Raw genomic sequence first — 23,386 nt, forward strand, 5'->3', positions numbered from 1 at the left:
CGGTGCTTCAAGCTCACCAGCCGTTCCTCGGTAACCTCGTATTGTTGTTGTTATGTGCCGTGGAGTTCTGACTCATAGCGACTCTGTACAGGGTTTCTGAGGCTGTAAATCTTTACGGGAGCAGAAAGCCTCATCTTTCTCCCACGGACGAGCTGGTAATTTGTAACTGCTAACCTTGAGATTAGCAGCCCGATTCGTAACCACTACGCTACCAGCGCTCCTTTGGAAACCCCATACAGAGTCGCTATTAATTTGAACCATCTCCATGGCACTTAACAATAGCAACAGCTGCAACACACACACACAAAAAAACTTACTAAGGGTGATGAAGAGGAGGTGGTGGCAGTTTGTACTATTAGGACACATTGAACAGATGAATTTGAGCACAGACTTGAAATTACAAAATTTGTTATTGTTAAGTGCCATAAATTGGTTCCGACTCATAGCAACCCATTTCTGAGGTGCGACTGGTGGGTTTGAACTGCCAACCTTGAAGTTCAAACTGACCTTGTGGTCTAGAGCTTTATCGTACAGTGCTATACCAGGATTCCTACCAAAAGCAGACTTCTTATAAAAGTGCACTCATGCAACAATCAAATAGTCTTTTAAATGAACATAATATAAAATTCTGGATCAACTATGTCTTTAATGCAGCTATGCTCCCTTGTTCCTGAAACAATAAAGAGCAGCAAGTTCATGCTGTGTAAAGTTGCCACTCTGATTTATATACATGGTTCCTGCCAGCCTCCTAAGTGACATGCTGGAGAGTGAGTTCAATCCAAAGACCTTCCCCACCATCACTACTCAAATTCCTCCCCGTTTAGTTCTGGGTGTGACAAGGTTCCTGCCTATCAGAGGGGGCTTTTGGCAGCCCTTCTGCTGTTTAGGGGAACATTTTTTGGATGCAGATTTTGCAATTGTTCCCATTCTTGCTTTCAGCATTAATGATTAAGTACATTATATTCTATCTTGTCATCTATGTGAGTTCTTTCCAGGGAAGAGAGCAAAGACCACAAATCTGCTTTGAGCAATCTATATTTAAATGGCAGTGGGGTATGATTTTAATTCAATGTAGAAAAAAATTGATAAGCAGCTCCCAGAGAAAGGGCAACAATCTTACTTCATTAAAGAAAGTCTGGTGACTTCTAAAGTAAATAGAGTAGGATTTTTTATTTAAACAAACAAACAAACAACCCTCCCCACTGAAAAACTATGATATATTACTAATCTTGAATCAACTGATGAATCTTATCAGTCTTAGAATGTGAAACTGTCACCCTCTATGAGAAAGTCTATATGAGGGCTTTTCGGGGAATGGTAAATAGCAACTTCTTCTGACTTATCAGCAGCTAGCATCCCTAGCTAGAGGACCCTGATGATTTCAGCATGGCTATAAGTTCAGATAAGTGTGGTTAGAAAGACAAATAGGCTACAGATCACAAAACAGTTTGTAAACTATATCACATAGTTTGTACTTATCCAAAGAGTAACAGAACCATGGAAAAAATTAAGCACTTTCAGATTTGTGGTTTAGAAAGTTCACTGAGGGTGCTGTGTTAAGAATAGATTGGAAGGGAGAGAAGGAGATTAAAGGTTAGAGACAGAAAGGTTGGAGATTGATGAGCAGAGTCAAGAGAGAAGGTAGTGCTCATCATATACTATTTTGTGTGTGGGCAGAAAAGTATGACAGGAGTAGGCATGAGTGACTGATATGACTTAACAAGAAAAGTGTTGAGATAAATAATCAATGCACCCATATAATTTCATATCTCTTTTCGTGGCTTCAGAGAGTTACTATCTATATTCAAGACAACCGCTGACAAATTACAAGAGAAAATAAAATGCCAATTATTTACTGAAGCGAAATATATTAATGTCTTATGACCTAGAAATTCTATACTTAGATATGCACTCGACAGAAATGCATGCATATGTGTACCAAAAAGCATGTGCAAGACAACCTTGGAACAACAGGGCTCTGGGATACAGGGATTGAGGCATGGTTTGAATGGGTAAAAGAAGAGAATAATGTTAAGATACTTGGCTGTCTTTTGCATTTTGGTTTCCCTTGCCTGCCATTGTAAAATAGACACTTGAGGGGGAGAGAAAGGAATAGCCAGAAACATCACAATAGAAAGCTTGTAAGTCCATCTTCACCCTATACCTGATTGGAATACTTTAAAGGGGCTTGAAGTTGCCCAGTGAAAGAGGCTTCCTGTGGAGACTTCGCATTGCGTAAGACTATAGTTGGAATCCTGAACCCTATTCAGAATTGTTTGAGGTGGGAAATTTCCACTTGAAAGGACAAGTAGACCATCCTGGAGCAACTAAATGAACAGAAGATACTTCGTGAAAGAAAGACCAGCAGGAAAAATCAAAACAGTAACAGCAGTCTGATGGAATACTACAAGAACAAGCAAGAGGTGGTGAAAAACAGCAATGAAGTTGGGAGCTAAGTACAATCACATTCAATAGACTCCTGTGAACCTGGGTGGAGACCTGGTTGGCCAGCAGTATGGCAAGACCCAGGGACTCCTGGGCCCAAAGACAGTGACATGGCCACAGAGGACTAGAGCAGAAAGTGAAGCATCCAGCTGATATGAAGTGAGGGGAGATGCACAAGAACACCCATACTTGCAGATAGTACCCACTTGACCTGGTTTCAATGGCTGGATGATCAGAACTCGACTAGAAGAAGAAAGAAGAGGAAAAAAAAAAGAGTAACCCACTACAATTTGATGAACTTTATCTATACTTATGGATGTAGTAGCTCAAAAAAAGTGAACAAATCTTTACATCGAGGATCACTCCCACCTCCTTGGAACACAGTGTTGACAAGGATGGGCAACTTAGACATTGGCTACCCAAAATGGGGGGGAGGGAGGCTACAAAGGCAAGAAGTGACTGTCTTACAAGCTTTCAAGAGGGAGCCAGTTCCAGATGGGGTGGGGGAAGGTAGAATCTCCACTGAATGGTTTCCAATCTGTTGGGACAGGGCTAAAGAAAGGAGATAGGGATAAGAGCCTTGTGGTACAATAGTGAATATTTGTTATCAGGACTGACTGATCAACAAGAACTAATGACTAAAATGCAGTACGTAGATCTTGACTGAAGGCAGAGAATACCAGAAAGATGTTTACTTGTGCTTTATTGACTATGCAAAGGCTTTTGACCTTGTGGATGCTGACAAAATATGGATAAGACTGTGAAGAGTGGGTATTCCAGAACATAATTGTGCTCATCAAAAGCCTATACATGGACCATGAGGAAGTTAGAACAAGGGGATTCTGAATGGTTTAAAATCAGGAAAGGTGTATTTCAGGGTTGTATTGTTTCACCATACTTATTCAATCTGTATGCTGAGCAAATAATCTGAGTAGGTAGATTATATGAAGACGAATATGGAATTAGGATTGGTGAAAGACCCATCAACAACTCACAATATGCAAATGATAAATTCTTGCTCGATAAAAGCAAAGTTGACTTAAAAAATTTACTGATGAAGATCAAAGACAACAGCCTTCAGTATGAGTTACAACTCAAGGTAAAGAATATGAAAATCCTAATAGCTGGACCAATAATATTTAATGGAGAAAAGCCTGAAATTGTCAAAGTCTTCATTTTGCTTGGATTCACTATCAACATTCATGCAAGCAGCAACCAAAAAATTAAATGACATATTTCATTAGGCAAATCTGCTGCAAAAGGCCTCTTTAAAGTGTTCAGGAGTAAAGATATAAGTTTGAGAACTAAGGTGTACCTCATATGCATGTAAAAGTTGGACAATCAGTAAGGATGACCATGAAAGAATTGTTGCATTTCAGTTGTGGTGTTGGAGAAGAATACTGAAGGTACCATGGATTACAATCAGAACAAACAGGTCTGTGTTGGAAGAAGGACAGCTGGAGTGCTCCTTAGAATATTGGATGGTGAGACTTTGTATTTCATACTTCTGTCATGTTATCAGGAGGGACCAATTCCTGGAGACCAGAATTTATCAGCTAGATAAGGTGGAGAGTCAGTGAAAGAGAGGAAGACCCCCAAAACATGGATTGGCACAGCAGCAATTGGCTCATGCATATCCTGCTGCTGAGTCACACTAGACTCGAGGGAAATGGATTGCTTTGCTGAATATGATGTTAGAAGCTTGAATAGTAATGAAGTTTAGGTGGTAGCTTGACCTGGGATGTGACTGATGGGGAAAATTCACTTAGTGAAAATTAATTGAACTGTACCCTTAAATATCTGTGTGCATTCCTATGTTGCTTAATAAAGAAGTTTACATTTTAAAATGTCAAATAACCATAGATCCGTGGGATTTTAGAGATACAAATATGTAAAAAGTTCTATTTGTTTCTACCATTGAAAATAACATGCCATTCCAAGTAAGATGCTTAGAAATGACACAGAACTGACTTTCCATGCAAGAGGCAATGTCAGTAATGTTACTAGGCATCTCAGCTGAATCATTATAAAATATCAGACTCCAACTGCTCCAGTATTTAAATATAAGAAGGAAATCAATCAGCATAATTAGGCATGTAAGGCAATTTGTTGTTGTGAAGTATCATCTAATCAGTTCAAACCAATAGCGACCCTCTATAGGGTTTCCAAGGAGCACCTAGTGAATTTGATCTTAATACTTATGATAGGTTTATGAAGTAGTTGTCATTGTTACATCCATTTGACAGATTATGAAATTGAGATTCTGAGAGGTTATATGATTTTCTTAATTGACAAGGGAGTGTTTCTCTCCAGACTTGAATGACTCATAACTTCTTATACAAATCACAGGGATGGCACTGGTAAAGTTTGTTCACCCCTAAGTTAAAGTCCTTCCTCTGTAAAGTGGAGTGGGGATCCTCATAGTTTGTTTTTAATATGGCAATAGCCAAACAAATAATGGTTATTTTCATTATTTGGTTTAAAAAGGACAGACTAAGTTAACTGCAGAGAAAAAGTCTTTTCAGAGATGAAATCGGTAACAATGGTGACATACATCAATGGGCAATAATATCAACTCCAAGGGTGATCACAAACATGCCTTATTAGAAGACCCAGCCCCACCTCCAAATATATATACATACACACAAAAATACCTTTGTCAATTGTCAATACATTGACCTTCTTGGACCCACTGTTAATGTACTGAACCACAAACTTCAGATAAGGGATCTGGTAGACTATTTTTATAACAACCTCCACCTCTCCTACCATGCCCCAGTGATTTTCATACTTTTAACTGAAAGATCGGTAGTTCAAGTTCCCCCAGCCAACGAAAACCATATAGGGCGCTATTCTCCTCTGACACCCACGGGGTTACCATGAGTCAGAACTGGACAGGACTGATTCAATCACAAAACATTTTTTTTTTTAAATGATTAATAAAAACTCTGAATAAACTCTGAACTGCAAAGAATATCTACTTGAAATATTTGGTTCACCACATTTCAAATACAGATACCATGATCTCTTTGATGTACCTGATGGATGTTTGCTGCAATCGAGTCAGTTTCGACGCATAGTGACCCTAACCCAACAAAATGAAACACTGCCTGATCCTGCAACATTCTCACAGTTGTTATGTTTAAACCCAATGATGTTGTCACTGTGTCAATCCATCTCATTGAGGGGCTTCCTTTTTTTTCACGGGCCTTTCATTTACCAAGCATGATGTCCTTGTTCAAAGTACAAGAGATAATGTCTCGCCACCCTTCTAAGGAACATTCTGGCTGTACTTCTTCCAAAACAGATGTGTTTGTTCTTCTAGCAGTCCATGGTCCTTTCAATATTTTTTGCCAACACCATAATTCAAATGCATCAATTCATTGTCCAGTGGCTGCAGCTTATTCATCAAAACCCTTATTCATTGTCCAACATAATAAATCAGGGCTTTAAGAGTTAAGAGGCCAGGGATAATGTGACCTGTGTAAGAATATTGAAAAAATACCAATGACAAAATCTGTCAGCTTTACAATTTTATAATTGTGCCCATTCCTGAAAACTGCTTAAGGTCCATGTTACAGATGTTTGCCAAGCCGATCTAGTGGGGAACATTCGAGAGGCACATAATAAAGGAACTGTATAGCAGCCAGAAGTGAGTTTGGATACATGCTGAAAAGCAAAGTCAAACACCGCAAAACAAAGTAAAATGCAGGGTAGTGTGTACACTTATAGGAAAATTGCTTCTCCTGAGTGATTCTGGTAACTCTTAAGAAAAGTGATAAAAGCTTCCAAAGATTTTTAACAAGCCTGAGGGGTAGGTATTACTTTGAATGATCAAGAATAGGGTATGTATGTATGCAAATGAGTAGAGGAAGGGCAAAATCTCTTGAGAAGAAAAATCAATTTTTCTTGGAGACGGTGACAGAGAAAGAGTGAAAAAGAAAAATTGCCTCTCCTCTGAGCTCTACTCCATTCAATTAGTGCAATGCCACAACTTGAGAGCAGAGTTCGGTCTGGCGAAATGACATAAAGGATACAAATGGAGGAACACAAGCTCCCAAGAGTCTTTTCAGGTTGTATGAGACATGGGATGCTGTCTTAACTACACTTTGAGTTAATAACTATTATGAGGGTGTGTGGGTGTGGGTGAAATGTTTTAAGAGTATTTGCTTTCACGAAACACTCTCAGCTGACTTGGATTCATTCAGCAGCCCTTAATTTTATGACATATGATATTTTATAATTCACGTAAATTCTCATCAAAAGTGCAGCCATCACTCCCCATCCAAAAACAGAATACTTGACTATACTTAATCATGTGTCAGATGGGCTGCCTTCCATATTAATGCTTAAGAAGGAGATTTCTTGTTCCATTGGAGTCTGGGCACTCCTGCCAACATACGAAGTCAAATTGGAGCAGCACTCTGCCTGTGGTGATATGCCCGAGTCCCACTTCAGCTGGAGTCAGGTTGATTTGAAAGATTAACCTAAATGAAACCTAAAGCATAGCTGTAGCCATATTTTAATATGTAAATAAATCCTTAGAAAGTTAGTATCCTATTTCTACATTTTAAATCTGCTAATATTTAATGAAGCAAGATTAAGAATCAGCATAAGCCATTTCATAGCAGAAGCTTTTTCTCATCTAAAAGTCCTTTGCTAAGGAAGAAATGTTAATTGCGAAATAGATCCACATATCTCTGGAAATGCTCTCACCCTGCTATGCAAAACAAAATGCATTATAGTCATTATTTCTACATTTAAACTAGCTCTCTTTTGAGGGAACACACCCCTCTAAATGTAATTTTGTTCCCAGGGACACACATATATTTAATTCATATCCTGTCATCTAGTTGTAAGTATAACCAAAACTCCTTCAAAAATTCTATTTAAATAGCATGTATTTAAAATATGAGGGTAATGAATCTCAATATAAGAATTTTATGCAAACTGTGAACATACTGATTTGCACTTATGAACAAAATATAATTTTATGAAACTCTCTTGGCTTCAATTGTGTGAAGAACTCAAAGGAAAATGTGAATTTCAATAAAGCTTTAATGTACTCATATTTAATCTTCTATTAAGCAGAATTTCATTGGAAACATATATAACCAAAATATATAGCACAAGTGCACTTAAACCCACTTAATATTTCATATATTATGAAAAAAATTAAAATATATCATGTATTTTATTATATACATCCCAGTCAAAAGCATCAGCCAACTGACCTGGTAATCCAAGAAACTGTTTAGAAAGAAATTTACCCTTAAGCATTAGACAAGCTGCATACTGGAACTATTTAGCATCACAAATATACTTAGCAGAAAGCTACTCAAGTATCATTGTCACTTAGGCACTTCTAGAGAAAGAGCTATCATGTTGATAGGTTTGAGTTTAAAGAGGAGGCTTTTTTCATGAGACTATAAATATTGATTTCACTAACAGATTCAGAACCATTTATGAGCTTGTGTACATAATACCAACATTTCCATTTATACAGCTGAATTAGATTTCAATAAAATCCAAACACCCAGGATTTTTCCAGCAAGTCTTGAAAGATTCTTTTGGGGCAACGATTTTATTTCTTTTTTCTAGAACTCAAGTTTTTGAGAACGTGAATAACAGATCAGAGCATAAGAGACCAGAGCTTTTAATTTCTACAGAGCTAGTCACCCAATCATCCAGAGAGAAGGCTTTTTTTTTTTTTTTTTTTTTCTTTTTCTCCAAACACACCACCCAGTGAATATAGTTTGGTGCCGCAAAAGATAGTATACTAGGGACTAGAATGAGTTGCAAAAGAAGATAAACCTTAACATAAAAACACCTCGCTTTCTAGGTCTTTTTGAGGTTACGGTTTATCTTAACCTCAAAGATGAGCAAAGGAGAAGAAGAACATTTAAAAGCATATGTAAGTATACTAACATTTACATGTGTATATGCACATCATATATATATATATATATATAAAACGGCTGGTGAGTTTTGAGCTGCTGAATTTGCAGTCCAGCACATTATCCAGCAGGTATCTATACACATGCATAAATACATACACACCTAAGAATGATACGTTTTTATGAAGAGTCTGTTAAACACAATCTGCCACATGCTGTAATTTCCTCATGTACAGTTATTGTGGCAGTATGTCTTGCCTACTGCTGTAATCTGCTTAAAATTTTTTTTAAGCTCTTGCTTATGGGTAAAGGCAACATGGTATTAATCTGGTTCCAGAAAAAGGGAAAATACATTGAAACTTAAATACCAATTGTAAAAGAGACAAATAACCTATGGCCAGTAGTAAAACTGAACCATGCAAAAGCACCTCAGTGGGTGTCCCTCTAACTATACCACATACTCAGTTTAAAGAAGAAACATCTCCCTCTAAAGAAGAATACTCATAAATAAGAAACTGAGGAATATTTACTAAATGTTTTACTAAATAATGGCATTCCCTGATAATCCATTTTATTGTCAGGTGAATTAAGAAAATATGAATAGCTTCAAACAAATCTGGAAACACATACACAAAACACGCTCAATAAATACACAGAAAGGAAATTACACAATGTGTAAGAACCACTATATAAAGTAGCCCTACTTGGATATATTTATGCAAGTATACTCACAGGTATAGTATAGTTGCTTTAGAAAAAAGAATTGCCCTGACGATGATTTACTTTTAGATTTCAGATTTTTCACAGTATTTCCTCTTGTAAGGTTAACAGTTTGAATTTACCATTTGCTCCATGGGAGAAAGACATGGCTGTGTGCTCCTGTAAAGATTTACAGCCTTGGAAACCCTATATTGGGTCACTATGGATTGGAACTGACTCAACAGCACACAACCACCACTACCACCATTTCATCTTGCCATTCATAGATTGACAAGTGAGAGGGGAGATTGATTACTTATTGCTCTGATCAATTACCTTATGTTAAAATATAAAGTATGGATTGCATGAAGATTTTCAACCTGCAGTGCAGTGAATTATTAATGTCTTTTCTACTCACTGTCTTTTTAAACTCAGACAAAATGACATTTTCTTGATGGATCTGGGTAAGAAAAGTTGGGGGAAGATACAGATGGATTGCATGATTCATTTGTGAGTGATTGATAACAGGGCTAACTGTGATTGCTCAGTCCTGCTGGGTATAAAATAAGCCATGTAAAAGCAGAAGGGGGGATTTCATTAGCATCAAGGAAGAATTACCAAGAGAGGAGCATGTCCTTTGGACCCTGAGACCCATGCTCACTGAGAATTCATGACCTAGGTGACAGAGCTGTGATATCATTGGATGGGCAGCAGCAGAACCAAGAACAACAGCATGAGATAGGGTGGTGGTAGCCAAACCCATGAAGCAAGTAAAGCTGAATGCCTTTAGGCAGGAGGCTCATTTGTGGAATGGGGTGCTCACCCAAATAGCTAGAGCCCAGTGTCTTAGGGCTAAGGCTTATGAGTGGAGTGCCTTTCTTTAGACATTTATCAGCACACTTAAAAGAATTTTGTGACATTGCAGGAGTAAGGCAAAGGCCAAGAGGCCTGTGGCTGAGAAAGGACCCGAGAGAGGCCAACCTTAGCAATTTTCGTCCTAGCAGGAATGACTGGGAAGAGTCTGCCTTAATTGAAAGAACTATGCCCTGAGCATTTCCTGGCCCTGAATTTTAACATGTTAACTTCCCTAAAAAACTTCATACTAATGAGTACTGTGTCTATGTTTTATGTGGCCATTGCAATGCATTATCAAGTCCAACTGAGAATTAAGAGTGTACTGGTTGATACCATTTTTTGAACAACTCAAATTTAATTAACACATCAATTGCTGTTTTGTATACCTACAAACTTTTAATTAGAACCAACACCTTGGTAGTAGTGGTGATTATTTGCTGTGGAGTATATTCTGATCCATAGTGACCCTGCATAGGGTTTTAGAGAGACTGTAAATCTTTATGGGAGCAGAAAGTCTCATCTGTCTTCCACAGAGTAGCTAGTAGGTTTCAAACTGCTGACCTGTGGTTAGTAGCCCAATTTGTAATCCGCTAAGCTACCAGAGCTCCTTAAATGTCTTACTATATCATATTTCTTACTATTAAAACACAAATTTATCTCTGAGTATTACAGTACAGAAATACGCTTGGAACACTACAGTTTCCTTCTTGAATTCAAATGTTAGAAACACCCCTTGCAGATAGGCCAATCTTTACTTCATTTTCACACAGGAAACTTACCTGAATTACTCTTGAACTTGGGTTTAATTTTTAGCCTGCTACATATTTTATAAGTTACTTAAGTGTTTAGAGAAAATTTCTTTTAAATTACAACAGGCATATGCATGCCTTTGCTTTTATCAAATTTTATTGATATTCATTTACACATCTGTCTTCATATACTGAAGACACAGTCTTAAAGTCTATCCTTAGATGAAATCTTTTTATTCTTTTGATAATTTCCTCATCCACAAAGTCAGTGCATTAAAAGTGGTGTTTAAAACTAGTATTGTAGAGGCTTAGGCTTCATGGATTGCTTTGAGGAAGGTATAATACGAGTGATCATATCATACATTATTTACAACTATAAACACTCAGAAGTTATTTTTAATTTTAAATACCTGGAAAATACTCTAGAGATGGTCTAATTGTCTTCATCAGCTCCTGAACCTAAACTGAAGTGAGGCTTCAGTTCAAGGAAATAATCTCCTCAGACGATCTCTGCTCTGATTATTTCCCTCCTGCCTCCCTTAGTCATTTTCAGCTCTTCCTTTCACCAAATCTTTGTACTTACTGTGGTTATTTGCAATATTTATAGTAATTTTCTGATAATCTGCCTTGTTTACCCTAATAAATCTGCACATTCTTTGATAAAGAAGCTATGGTCGTTGGAAATCTAAAAGTGGACATTTTGTAGCAAGGAGGGGAGTGATGAACTTTTCAGTCTAGGAGTGGAGGACCCTAGGACCATCAATGGAGAAAAGCGGAGAGCGGGATCTTACCCAGAGCAGTAGTGAGGCCTGAGATGGAGGCAGAGAAGACATCAAGAGATGGAGTGGCTGGGGACTTGGGATCTGGAGAGGGAAAGGGGCTGAGAACTGTGGTGGGGGTGTGCATGGACGGGATGGTAACTATGCCAATGAAATGATAGATGATAGAATGAATTGTAAAACTAATGTTCTCCCATGTAGACTATCACACAATTCACAATCAAACATTTATTTAAAAAAAAAAAGAAGCTATGGTGATTATTTTACCATATAACCTTAAAAAAAGAGACTAGCATAATACAATACCTGTCCTGTTGTTGTTGTTGTTAAGTGCCCTACCATCAAGTAGGTTCCGATTCATACTGACCCGGTATAGGGTTTCCAAGAAACAATTGGTGAGTTTGGATTACCAACTTTGTGGTTCAAATTGACCTTGTAGTCCTGTGCTTATCCTATAGCGCCACACCAGAACTTCATATACCCGTCTGAGAACCTAACTATTTTCCAGAATGTTATTTTCTTTGGTCATGAGTCTCATCATAATTTCAGAAAAATTATCTAGAGATGTTAGTCTTAAATTGACAATGATATTTTAAGCCAAGCAGTATTACACATGGTATTCAAGTTAATTAAGAAGAGAGTCACTTGATTTTCTTTCTTTAACAACCTATAAAGCAGCATTTTCCCAGTCATAAAGGATCTACTTACTTACTCACTCACTCACATAAGAGACACCTTTCACCATTTTAAGAAGAAAGTTTCAATATCATCAATTGTGCTCTAACTATTCAAAGCAACTGATTAAAAACAAACAAAAACCCTGACTTTCATTCTAATTTAATAATCATTATGAGAAAAATATAAGTTCTTTGTTGAAAAACATTCCTAACTAAATCTTGGTCGTGGTGGTTATGTGCCGTGGAGTTGGCTCAGACTCACAGCGACCCTGTACAGGGTTTCTGAGACTGTAAATCTTTATGGGAGCAGAAAGCCTCAACTTTCTCCTGCAGAACAGCTGATAGTTTCAAACTGCTGACCTTGAGGTTTGCAACCACGACACTATGTATAAAATCACCGGAAATACTCTAACCAAATTTAATTGACATTTTTATTAGACATGTAGATGGAAGGGTAGATACATGTGCTTCATTTATGAAAATGGATATGACTATGAGTCACAGAAATAGCTCAAGAGATAAAAGAAGAGCTATGGTGGCATCAACAGGATTAATAATGAAAAAATATGGATAAAGAATTAGGTGAAGAAAAGCTCTAATGTTAAAACTGATGGGAGAGATTACTAATTCTATTGTCACAGAATAAATGCTATTCTTCCATAATCATTCCTTATATTTCAAAACATATAAAAAAATAAAATTTTAGGTGGTATAGCATATCATTTTTATATCGAGATCATTTAAAAATCAATTTGATGCAAGTTTTGCAAGCTTTATGATTGTTAATGACATGCAATAGGGTCTTGGAATTTACCTAGGAGTGGGCAAGGTTCAATTACTAATGGAATCATTTTAATTAAAAAAAAAAAAACAAAAACAAAAACCACAAGTTGCCAACAAGTCAATTGCAATCTATAGTGACCCAATAGGACAGAGTAGATTTTAACCCACAGGATTTGCATGGCAGTAAATCTTTATGGAAGGTGACATTCTTGTTTTTCTCCTGCAGAATGGGTGGTATATTCAAGACATAGACCTTTAGGTTTGAAGCTAAATACTTAACCACTGTGCCTTCATACTCAACAGCAACAAGGTATTGTATTACACTAATTATCACCCTATTGACTCATTTTCCAAACTTGTGATGACTTTGTATAAGATTTTCCCAGTTAAGAGGTTGACTTGAGTTAAGCAGGAAATAATAATGGGGATACATTTTTAGCTTTTCAATTTTTTTTCTTCATGCACTTTACCTGATTTTTGAGATCCAGCTTGGGACATGGGCGACCACCACTGTAAGGTTTTTCTTTGAGCCATTTGGATCGAATTTTCACACCAGTCCCACAAGATGAGCTGCAAGACCCCCAGCTAGACCAATCACTTAACTTGCAATCAAATGGGCAGGGAATGATGCATTTTTCTTGAATATAACCTGAAAGAAAAATATTTAAGAGAATGGAAGAAAATCTGATTAACATGGACTGATCTATAACTTCACTTTCTGTATCTCTCATCACAGCTCAGATTTCTCAGTCAGCAGTTTTGCTGCAAAAACCTTAATAATTTTGTACTCAGATAAACAGACCAGAGTTTTAAGTGATATATAAATATGATTATATTCTGTCTTATGAGTGTATGTATATCATTCTCATTATTTTCATGGACAATTCTGGGATGGAAGCAATAGGCACAGTGTGTTCCCATTTCTAATAAGAAGGAATGGTGTGGTTATAGCCTAAAGACAGCATCACCTCCTCTCACTGAGCTTTGTGCCCCCACTTATACTTTCTCATACAGGGAGCGACATAGAACCAATGTTTCTTCAGTGTCTATGATCGGAAAAATTTTACTAAGAAAAATTCTGATTTTCTCTTCCAGGGAGTGAGACTTGGGGCTAGGAATGGGGCAACCAGTAAACCATAGAAGATTAAGAACTGCAGAGTGTTAGTGAAAGAAGAAAGTAAAGAAATAGCCATATTAATCAGATAATCAAGAAATGTGAGTTGAAGTACAGTCCCAGACATTCCGGTTTCACTTGGCCATGCTCTTGCTTTAGCCTACATTTTGCTGCACGTTTCCTCTGGATTTTCTCATAATTTTATCTCTCATCTCTACTGATAAATATGGGGCTATCTTGTCAATGCTGATTTCTCTCTGTTGTTGTTAGGGGTTGTCAAGTCAGTTTGTACTCATAACAACCCTATGTACAACAGAATGAAACACTGTCTGGTCCTGTGCCATCCTCACAACCATTGTCATGTTTGAGCCCTTTGTTGTAGTCACTGTTGCAAATATATCTTAGCGAGGGTCTACCTCTTTTCCACTGACCCACTGCCTCACCAAGCATCATGTCTTTCTCCAGCATCTGGTCCCTCTGATAACATGTTCAAAATACAGAAGATAAAGTCTCACCATTCTTGCTTTTTAAAGAGTATTCAGGCTCTATTTGTTCCAAGTCAAATTTGTTCATTCTTCTGTCAGTCTACGGTATATTTAACATTCTTTGCCAACACCAAAATACAAAGGCGTGAATCAATCTCTGGTTTTCCTTAGTCAGTGTACAGATTTTACATACATATGAAGTAACTGGAAATATCATAGCTTGGGTCAGGTGCACCTTTGTCCTCAAAGTGATATGTTTGCTTTTTAACATTTCAAAGAAGTATTTCGCAGCAGATTTCTCCAATGCAATACATCGTTTGATTTCTTAACTGCTGCTCTCATGGGCATTGACTGTGGATTCAAACAAAATGAAATCCTTGATAGCTTGAATATTATCTCTACTTTTATCATAATGTCTCTCAGTTTGTGGTATACTGCAGTAGTTTCAGTGTTGCTGTGATGCTGGAAGCTATAAATATTACTGGTATTTCAAATACCAGTAGGGTCATTCATGATGGAAAGATTTAACTTAAATGTCTAGATTGAAACAGACTAGGAAGGACCAAGCAATTTACTTCTAAAGAAAATACTGGTAAGCCATTTGAACTGCAAGGTCGGTGGTTCAAGCTCATCAGCTGCTCCTTGGAAACCCTATACAGGGTCACTATGGGTCGGAACTGACTTGACGGCACTTCACAACAACAACAACAAAAAGTATGAATAGAAACAGAATATTGATTGATCTCCCTATATTACTTATTAAAACATTCTAATCAACTACCTCAAATCAAATTCAACATGTCTCAAACTAAGGAATCAATTTCATCCTCATTCTAATTATCTTGTATTACTATGTTGTTGTTAGATGCCATTGAGTCAATTCAGACTCACAGTGATCTTATGTATAACTGAATGAAAAACTGCCTAGACCTATACTATCCTCACAATTGTTGTTACTTTTGAGCCCAATGCTGCTGCCATTGTGCCAATCCTGTGTCTGAAGTATGATAGATGAAGTCTCACCATCCTAGCTTCTGAGGAACTTTCTAGCTGTACTTTTCCCAACACCAATTTGTTTGTTCTTCTGGCAGCCCATGGTACTTTTCATATTTCTTCCCCAGCATCGTAATGCAGATGAATCAATTCTTCTACGGTCTGCCTTATTTATTTTCCAACTTTCACATGAATGTGAGGTGATTGAAAATGGGAGGTGATTGACATGGCTTGGGTCAGGCATACCTTAGTCCTCAAACTGAATGTCTTTGCTCTTGAATGCTTTAATGACATCTTGTGTAGCAAATGTGCCTAATTCAATATGTTGATTTATTTCTTGCCTGCTTCCATGATTATTGATAGTGGATCCAAGAAAAATAAAGTCTTTAACAACTTTATTCTTTTCTCTAATTATCATGATGTTATTTATTTGTCCAGTAGTAAAGATTTTTGTTTTATTTATACTTAGCTGCACCCATACTGAAGGCTGCGGTGTTTGATCTTCATCAGAAAGCATTTTAAGTTCTCTTTGCTTTCTGCAAGCAAGGTTGCATCTTCTGCATATCACAGGTTGTTAATGAGTTTTTCTCCAGTCCTAAGGCCTTTTATTATAATGTCTGGTATTACTTATCATAATGAATTGTCACAGCACCTACTTCTTGCCCTAAAGTAGGCATCTCCATGAAAGTGGGCAGAGCATGTGAATATGAGAAGATGTCACTTCCAATATTGTTGTTATTGTTTTGTTGAGTCATGTCTGACTCATACTGATCCCATATAGGGTTTCCAAGAATTGGCTGGTAGGTTTGAATAGCCTACCTTGTGGTCAGCAGATCAGTGTTTACCCTATAGCTCCTAACCAGGACTTCCATTAGTAGGTTATGTTATATTGAAAAGGTGATGGTAAAACTGGATGTAATTAATATCCTAAATCAATTGATGTTGATTTTTTAAAAAGTAAGATTAGCAGGAGTGTTGCTGTTGTTGTTATTAATCACCATTGAGTCTGTTCCAACTCATAGCAATTCTGAATGCTGTTGTTGTTGTTAGGTGCCATCTAGTCAGCACTGATTCATAGTGACCCTATGTACAACAGAATGAAACACTGCCCAGTCCTGGTCCAACCTCACAATTGTTGACATGCTTGAGCCCACTAGTGCTGCCACTATGGTAGAGAGATGAGGATTTCTGCTTCCACAAAGATTTACTATGTAGGAAACTCAATAGGTCACTCTGAGTTGGAATCTAGTCAGTGACACTTTAACAACAACGTACATCTTTTTAACACTTTCTGCTTCAGCCAAGATTCATGTGATGTCAGTAATGATATTATTCATCATTCCTCATCCTCTTCTGAATCCAGCTTGCATTTCTGGTAAATTTTTATTTGCATGCATGTTAATAACATAGTTTGATGGTTTCAACATTTGCATGGGTCATCTTTCTTTGGCATGGGCACAGATACGGATCTTTTCCAATCAGATGTCCAAGTCGCTGTCATCCAAATTTCATGACATAGACAAGTGAGTGGCTCCAGTGCTGCATCAGTTTGTTTAAACAATTTAATTTATATTCTGTCAATTCCCAGAGCCTTGTTTTGTTTTTTGCCAGTGTCTTACTGCAGCTTAAATTTCTTTCTATTCTTGATTATTAGCTGCTTCTTGAATGGGTTCTATTTGGTCCAATGACTGTTCATATTCCTCCCATTTCCTTCTGAGGCTTCCTGTGTTATTCAATATTTTACCCGTAGAATCCTTCAATGTTGCAGTTTGAGGCTTGAATTTTTTCTTCAGCTCTTCGGACTTGAAAAATGAATTCTTCCCTTTTAGTTCTCTAGCTCCAAGTCTTTTGAAATTTCATTATAATACTTACTCTGTCCACTCAAATTGCCTTTTGAAATTATCTATTCAGCTCTTTAACCTCATCATTTCTTCCAGTCACTTAAGGTGGATCAGCACTGGACTACAAACCAAAATGTTTGCAGTTCAAACCCACCAGTTACTCCTTGGAATCCCTATACAGGCTTGCTATGAGTTGCAACCAACTTGATAACACTTAACAACAACAAAAACTTACATTTAAGAGCAAGTTTCAGAGTCTCTTCTGACATCCACTTTGGTCTTTCTTTCTTTCCTTTCTTTTCAATGAACTTTTGCTTTCTTCTTGCATGATATTCTTGGTATTATCCCACAATTCTTGTCATCTCTTGTCATTAGTGCCTAATTCATCTAATTTCCTTTTGTGATAGTTTCTAAATTCAGGTGAGACTCAGATAGGATACATCCAAGGTCATGTTTCTGCTCTTGGACTTGTTTTAATTTATTCAGGTTCAGCTTGAACTTGCACGTGAGAAACTTATGGTGTGTTCCACAGTTGGTCCCTGGCCTTGTTTTGGTTAATGATTTTAAGTTTCTCCATTATCTCTTCCCACAGATGTTTTCCAGTTGATTCCTGTGCATTACACTGGTAAGGTGGAGGTAGTGTCCATTTGTGTTGTCGAAAAAGGTATGTTCAATGGATAAAGTCATTGGTCTTATAAAAATTTTATCGCACAATCTCCAGCATGGTTTCTATCATATACTGGTCTTCCTCATTTCCAAGTTTTGCATTCCAATCACCAGTAACTATCAATAAAACATGATTACAAATTTGATCAATTTCAGAAAGAAGAAGTTGGTAGAATTCTTCAATTTCATCTTCACTGACTTAGTGGTTGGTTTACAAATTTGAATAATAGTATTAACAGGTCTTCCTTGTAGGTACAAACTATTATACTGTCTCAGAAAGCATTGTACTTCAAGAAAGATCTTGAAATGCTCATTTTGCTGATGAATACAACACCATTCTTCTTCAATTTATTATTCATGCCAAGAAATTTGGAAGACAGCTACCTGGTCAACTGATTGGAAAAGATCCATATTTGTGCTTATTTCAAAGAGAGGTGATGTAACAAAATGTAGAAATCAATTAACAATATCATTAATATCACATGCAAGTAATGTTTTACTTGAGATAATTAAAAAAATGATTTCACCAATATATTAACAAGGAGTTGCCAGAAGTTCAATTCAGATACAGAACAGGACTTGGAAGGAGGGGTTTCATTGCTGATGTCAGATGGATCTTGGCTGAAAGCAGAGAATATCAGAAAGATGTTTATTTGTGTGTTATTGACTACACAAAGACTTTCAAATGTGTGGATTATAACTATGAATAATATTGTGAAGAATGGGTATTCCAGAATCTTTAATTGCATTCATGAGGAACCTGTATATAGACCAAGAAGAAGTCCTTAGAACACTGAAATACTGAGTGGCTGATAATCAGGAAGGTGTGTGACAGAGTTGTATCATTTCACCATATTTATTCAATCTAGAGAAAAAGAAGAAGACCCCCAGCGAGACAGATTGGCAAAGTGGCAGCATAAATGGGCTCAAGCATGGCAACGATAGTGAGGTTGGCCCAGGATTGGGCAGTGTTTTGTTCTGCTGTGCATAAGGTCTCTATAGGTCAGCACCTACTCAATTCAATCTATCTGTTGAGCAAATGACCAGAGAAACTGGATTATATGAAGAAGAACACTGTATCAGGATTGGAGAACAATCATTAAAAACCTACAATATGCATATGACACAAGCTTGCTTGCTGGAAGCAAAGAGGGCTTAAAATACTTGCTGATGAAAAGTAAAGATTACAGCCTTCAGTATGGAATGCATCTTAATGCAAAGAAAACAAAAATCCTCACAATTAGACCAATGAATAAAATAATGATAAATGGACAAAAGATTGAACTTGTCAAAGACTTGCTTGGATCCACAATCAACACTCATGGAAGATGTAGATAAGAAATCAAAGGATGAATTGCATTGGGCAAGTCTGCTACAAAAGACTTGTTTAGCAAACGTATCTGTTTGAGGAATAAGTTGTGCCTGACCCATGCCATGGTATTTTCCTTTGCCTCATAGGAATTTGAAAGTTGCACAATGAATAAGGAATAATGGGAAACAATTGATGTACTTGTATTATGGTGGTGGAGAAGAAAACTGCAAGTACTATGACTGCCAGAAATCTATGGCACTTAACAACAATAACAATAATGGCTGCCAAAAGGACAAATAAATCTGTCTTGGAAGGAGTCAGACTGCTCCTTAAAGCCAAGATGTCAGACTTTGTCTCTCATACTTCAAATATATTATCAGGAGAAACCAGTCTCTGGAGAAGAACATTGTGTTTGGTGAAGTGGAGGGTCAGTGAAAAAGAAGACCCCCAATGAGATGAATTGATACAGTGACAACAGCAAACGACTCAAGTGTAACCAAATTTGTGAAGATGGCACAGGACCAGACAGTGTTTTGTTCTTTTGTGCACAGGGTTGTTATGAGTTGCAACTGACTCATTGACACTTGACAATAATAACAGCTCTTGCTGAAGGCTCTCAGGGGAAATCCTTGTTTTCTCTTTATCTTCTGGTCAATTCTAATAATACTTGGTGTTACTTGGTTTGTAGAAACATCACTCCAAGCTATGTCACTGTCCTCTTGTGGCTATCTTTCTTTTGTCTTTGTCTATGTCTCCTTTCATTTTTCAAGTATACCAGTAGCATTAGATTAGGATCCACCCTATTCTAATATGACATCATGTTAACTAACAACATCTTCAATATTGCTATTTTCAAGCAAGAACACATTTACAGATACTTTGGGTTTGGACTTTAACATGTATTTCTGAGGGCCACAATTCATTTATGCACAAAATAAATGCTAAATATAGTACTAAACAGAAACCACAGGCACTGTTCAACTTTACAGAGAAGCTCAGTCACAAAAGGATTTCCTGTGGCACCTAGAGAAAGAGTAGGATTAGAAATTAGATGGATTATCTCTCTTGGTATAAATGCTTCAAATATGCAAATCTGAAATTCCATATGAAAATAAATTTTAAATATTTGAGTGTTTCAGTTTATCCTATTCTAAAGTACATTTTGGAGTTGTCGTTGTTGTGAAGTGCTGTCAATTTGGTTCTGACCCATAGTGGCCCTGTATAGGGTTTCCAAGGAATGACTGGTGAACTTGAATCTCTGGGCCTTATGGCTCAAAGTGACTTTGCAGTCCAGTGCATTAACCCACAGTGCCACACTAAGACTCCTCATTTTGGAGTTGTTGTTGTTGTTGTTGTTAAGTGCCGTTGAGTTGGTTCCAACCCATAGCAACCCTGTATAGGGTTTCCAAGGAGTGACTGGTGAACTTGAACCACTGACCTTGCAGGTCAAACAGCTTTGCAGTCTGGCACATTAACCCACAGCGCCACACCAGGACTCCCCATTTTGGAGTACATACCTGTTAATTGAAAAACATTTTTAAATCATTTTCATCTAGATTTACATATTGAAAGATTTTAATTAGTAAGTCTCCAGCAATATCTTTTTTCTTCTTTTCCCATAGTAGAACATAAAATCTAGAGTATCTCCAAGAAAATATAAATCATAATTTCAAAGAGTATGAAATATTTTTAATTTGAACAGCACTGCTAGGTAGGTGGTTGAAGTCTACCAGCTACCTCTTGGAAACTCCATACAGGCTTGTTATGAGTCAGAACTGACACTATGGGACTTAACAACAGCAATCAACAGTGATATTTATTTTCCAAGGAAAATTATTTTTCATGCTAGTATATATCCCAAAGTAAAGCTTATATTGAGAACTATTAATAATTGAACACTCTTGTACATTCCCAATAATTGAAAGGATTCTTTTTACCAACATACTTATAATTTTCAGTTTTAGGCACCACAATATGATCAAATATAACTATCTACAAGGATAATTGCTATATGAAAATTCCATCTTGACTAGAGAAATTTCACTAATGTTTTAAAAATCCACTTATATATAAAATAGGCTATAGAGTAACTGTTACAGTTTAGATAAAACTTAATAAACCCAGCTGCAATTGCTATGAGAGATACATTTTTTTAACCAAATAATATATTACAAAATAGCTTATATGCAGAAGACATAGCCTGGACCATCATATGACATGGCCTAGGGATATTTTCAAAGATTTCAGGAGGCAGTATAGAGTCAAGATTCAATGGTATGGAAGGAAGGTGTTCAAGCTACACTGAAAGCATTGTCGAAAAAACAAGGCTCCAGGAATTGACAGAATAACATTAAAAGTGATTTAACAAATCACTGAAGTGCTCAAGGTACTCACTCATCTAAGCCAAGTATGTTGGAAGAGAGCTACCTAGGCAAGGGACTGCAAGAGCTCCATATTTGTCCTTCCATCACTCATCTGTCAGTTTGTCCTGCTGTGGTAGCTTGTGTGATGCTGGAAACCATGCTACTGGTATTTTAAATACCAGCAGGGTACACCCATGGTGGACAGGTTTCAGCTGAGTTTACAGACTAAACAGACTAAGAAGAAGGATAGACAGAATACTCCTGTGTGTTTAGATACTGAAAACCTCATGAATAGTAGTGGAACACTGTCAGATAGCACCAGAATATTGAATATTGATGAAAAACACCAGAGTACTGTCAGATATAGTGCTGGAAGATGAGTCCCTCAGGTTGGAAGACGCTGAAAATATTACTGGAAAAGAGCTGCCACCTCAAAGTAAGGTGACTATGATGACACAAATGGAATAATGGAATAAAGCTCTCCCTTCATTTGCTGAAGGGACACAACTCGAAATGAGGAGAAACAGATGTAAACATCCATAAATAAATAGAACATGGAATATATACTAAGAAAAAATCTAGGAAAATTGAAAGTTGTCAAAAATGAAATGGAATGCATAAAGATAGATATCCTAGGTACTAGTGAACTGAAATATACTAGTTTACACCATTTTTAGTCTGGTTCATTATGTCAAGAATAACAAAATGAAGAGGAATGGCATTGCTTTCATCATTAAAAATAACATTTCAAGATCTGTCTTGAAATATAATGATGTCTGTAATAGGAAAATATCCATATGCCGACAAGGAAAACCTAGGAGCTCTGATAGCACAGTGGTTATGAGTTGCGCTGCTAACCTCAAGGTCAGCAGATCAAAACTACACACCATTCTGTATGAGAAAGATGAGGCTTTCTGCTCCCATTAAGATTTATAGCTTCGGAAACCCTGTGCAGGGTCTCTATGATTTGGAATCAACTCCATGGCATACCACCAATATCTCCACCACAAGGAAGACCAGTTAATTCACCATTATTCAAATTTATGCACCAACCACTGAACTCAGTGATGATGAAATCAAAGAGTTATATCAACTTCCTTAGTCTGAAACTGATCAAACATGCCCTCAAGATGTATTGATAAGACTTCCGGTTTGCCAGCAAGCCAGACGGCATGGGTGAGTGAGGCTCCGGGTTCGGGGGAGGGGAATTCACAAAAAGAAATCTTCCTGTGGCGAACCCACACCCTTACAGCCACCATAAGTCTCAGTACTTCAAAAACTTTAACTATCTTTTTTTTTTAAAAAAAATCACCGTACTGAGGAACTACTGTGCATGTAGCACAGCCCCAACTACTTTGAGATTGCGGGGCGGGGCTGGAACCGACTCGCACAGAAAGCGGCACTTTCAGTAATTATTAAACAGGGGGAACCACTGGAGACAAGGGGAAGACAAAGTGAGGGTAATTTTCCCTACCGTGTAATTTCGGCACTTGCAGTGGGCAGAGAATAATCAGTCAACAAAGAGAGGAGGGGGAAAAAAAAAAAAGGAAAAAAAAACCAGCAACTGTCTGATGTCATTGGGCAAGGACTATGTCCACTCAGCCAAGTGGCCTCTCACCTGCCCCATTACCCCCTCGATCCCCACATCCCCGCCTTCCCAGACCCGAACCGCGAGCATCCACGGAGCGTGCCCTAGCCTTTGGAGCGTGCACACACCCCGCTGACCCT

The 23,386-nt window shown here is 37.4% G+C and overlaps 1 protein-coding gene across 1 annotated transcript in view; it reads right to left on the reverse strand.

Moving 5' to 3' along the window:
• Positions 1-23,386, reverse strand: part of THSD7B (thrombospondin, type I, domain containing 7B) — a 904,077-nt gene that overhangs the window by 329,583 nt on the left and 551,108 nt on the right. The window contains exon 14 of the mRNA XM_006834598.1: positions 13,355-13,533. Within this exon, the coding sequence (XP_006834661.1) occupies positions 13,355-13,533 (179 nt within the window). The remainder of the gene's footprint in view (positions 1-13,354; positions 13,534-23,386) is intronic.

Source organism: Chrysochloris asiatica, unplaced genomic scaffold (genome assembly GCF_000296735.1).
Source record: "Chrysochloris asiatica unplaced genomic scaffold, ChrAsi1.0 scaffold00012, whole genome shotgun sequence".
In the NCBI taxonomy this organism is placed as follows: Eukaryota; Metazoa; Chordata; class Mammalia; order Afrosoricida; family Chrysochloridae; genus Chrysochloris; species Chrysochloris asiatica.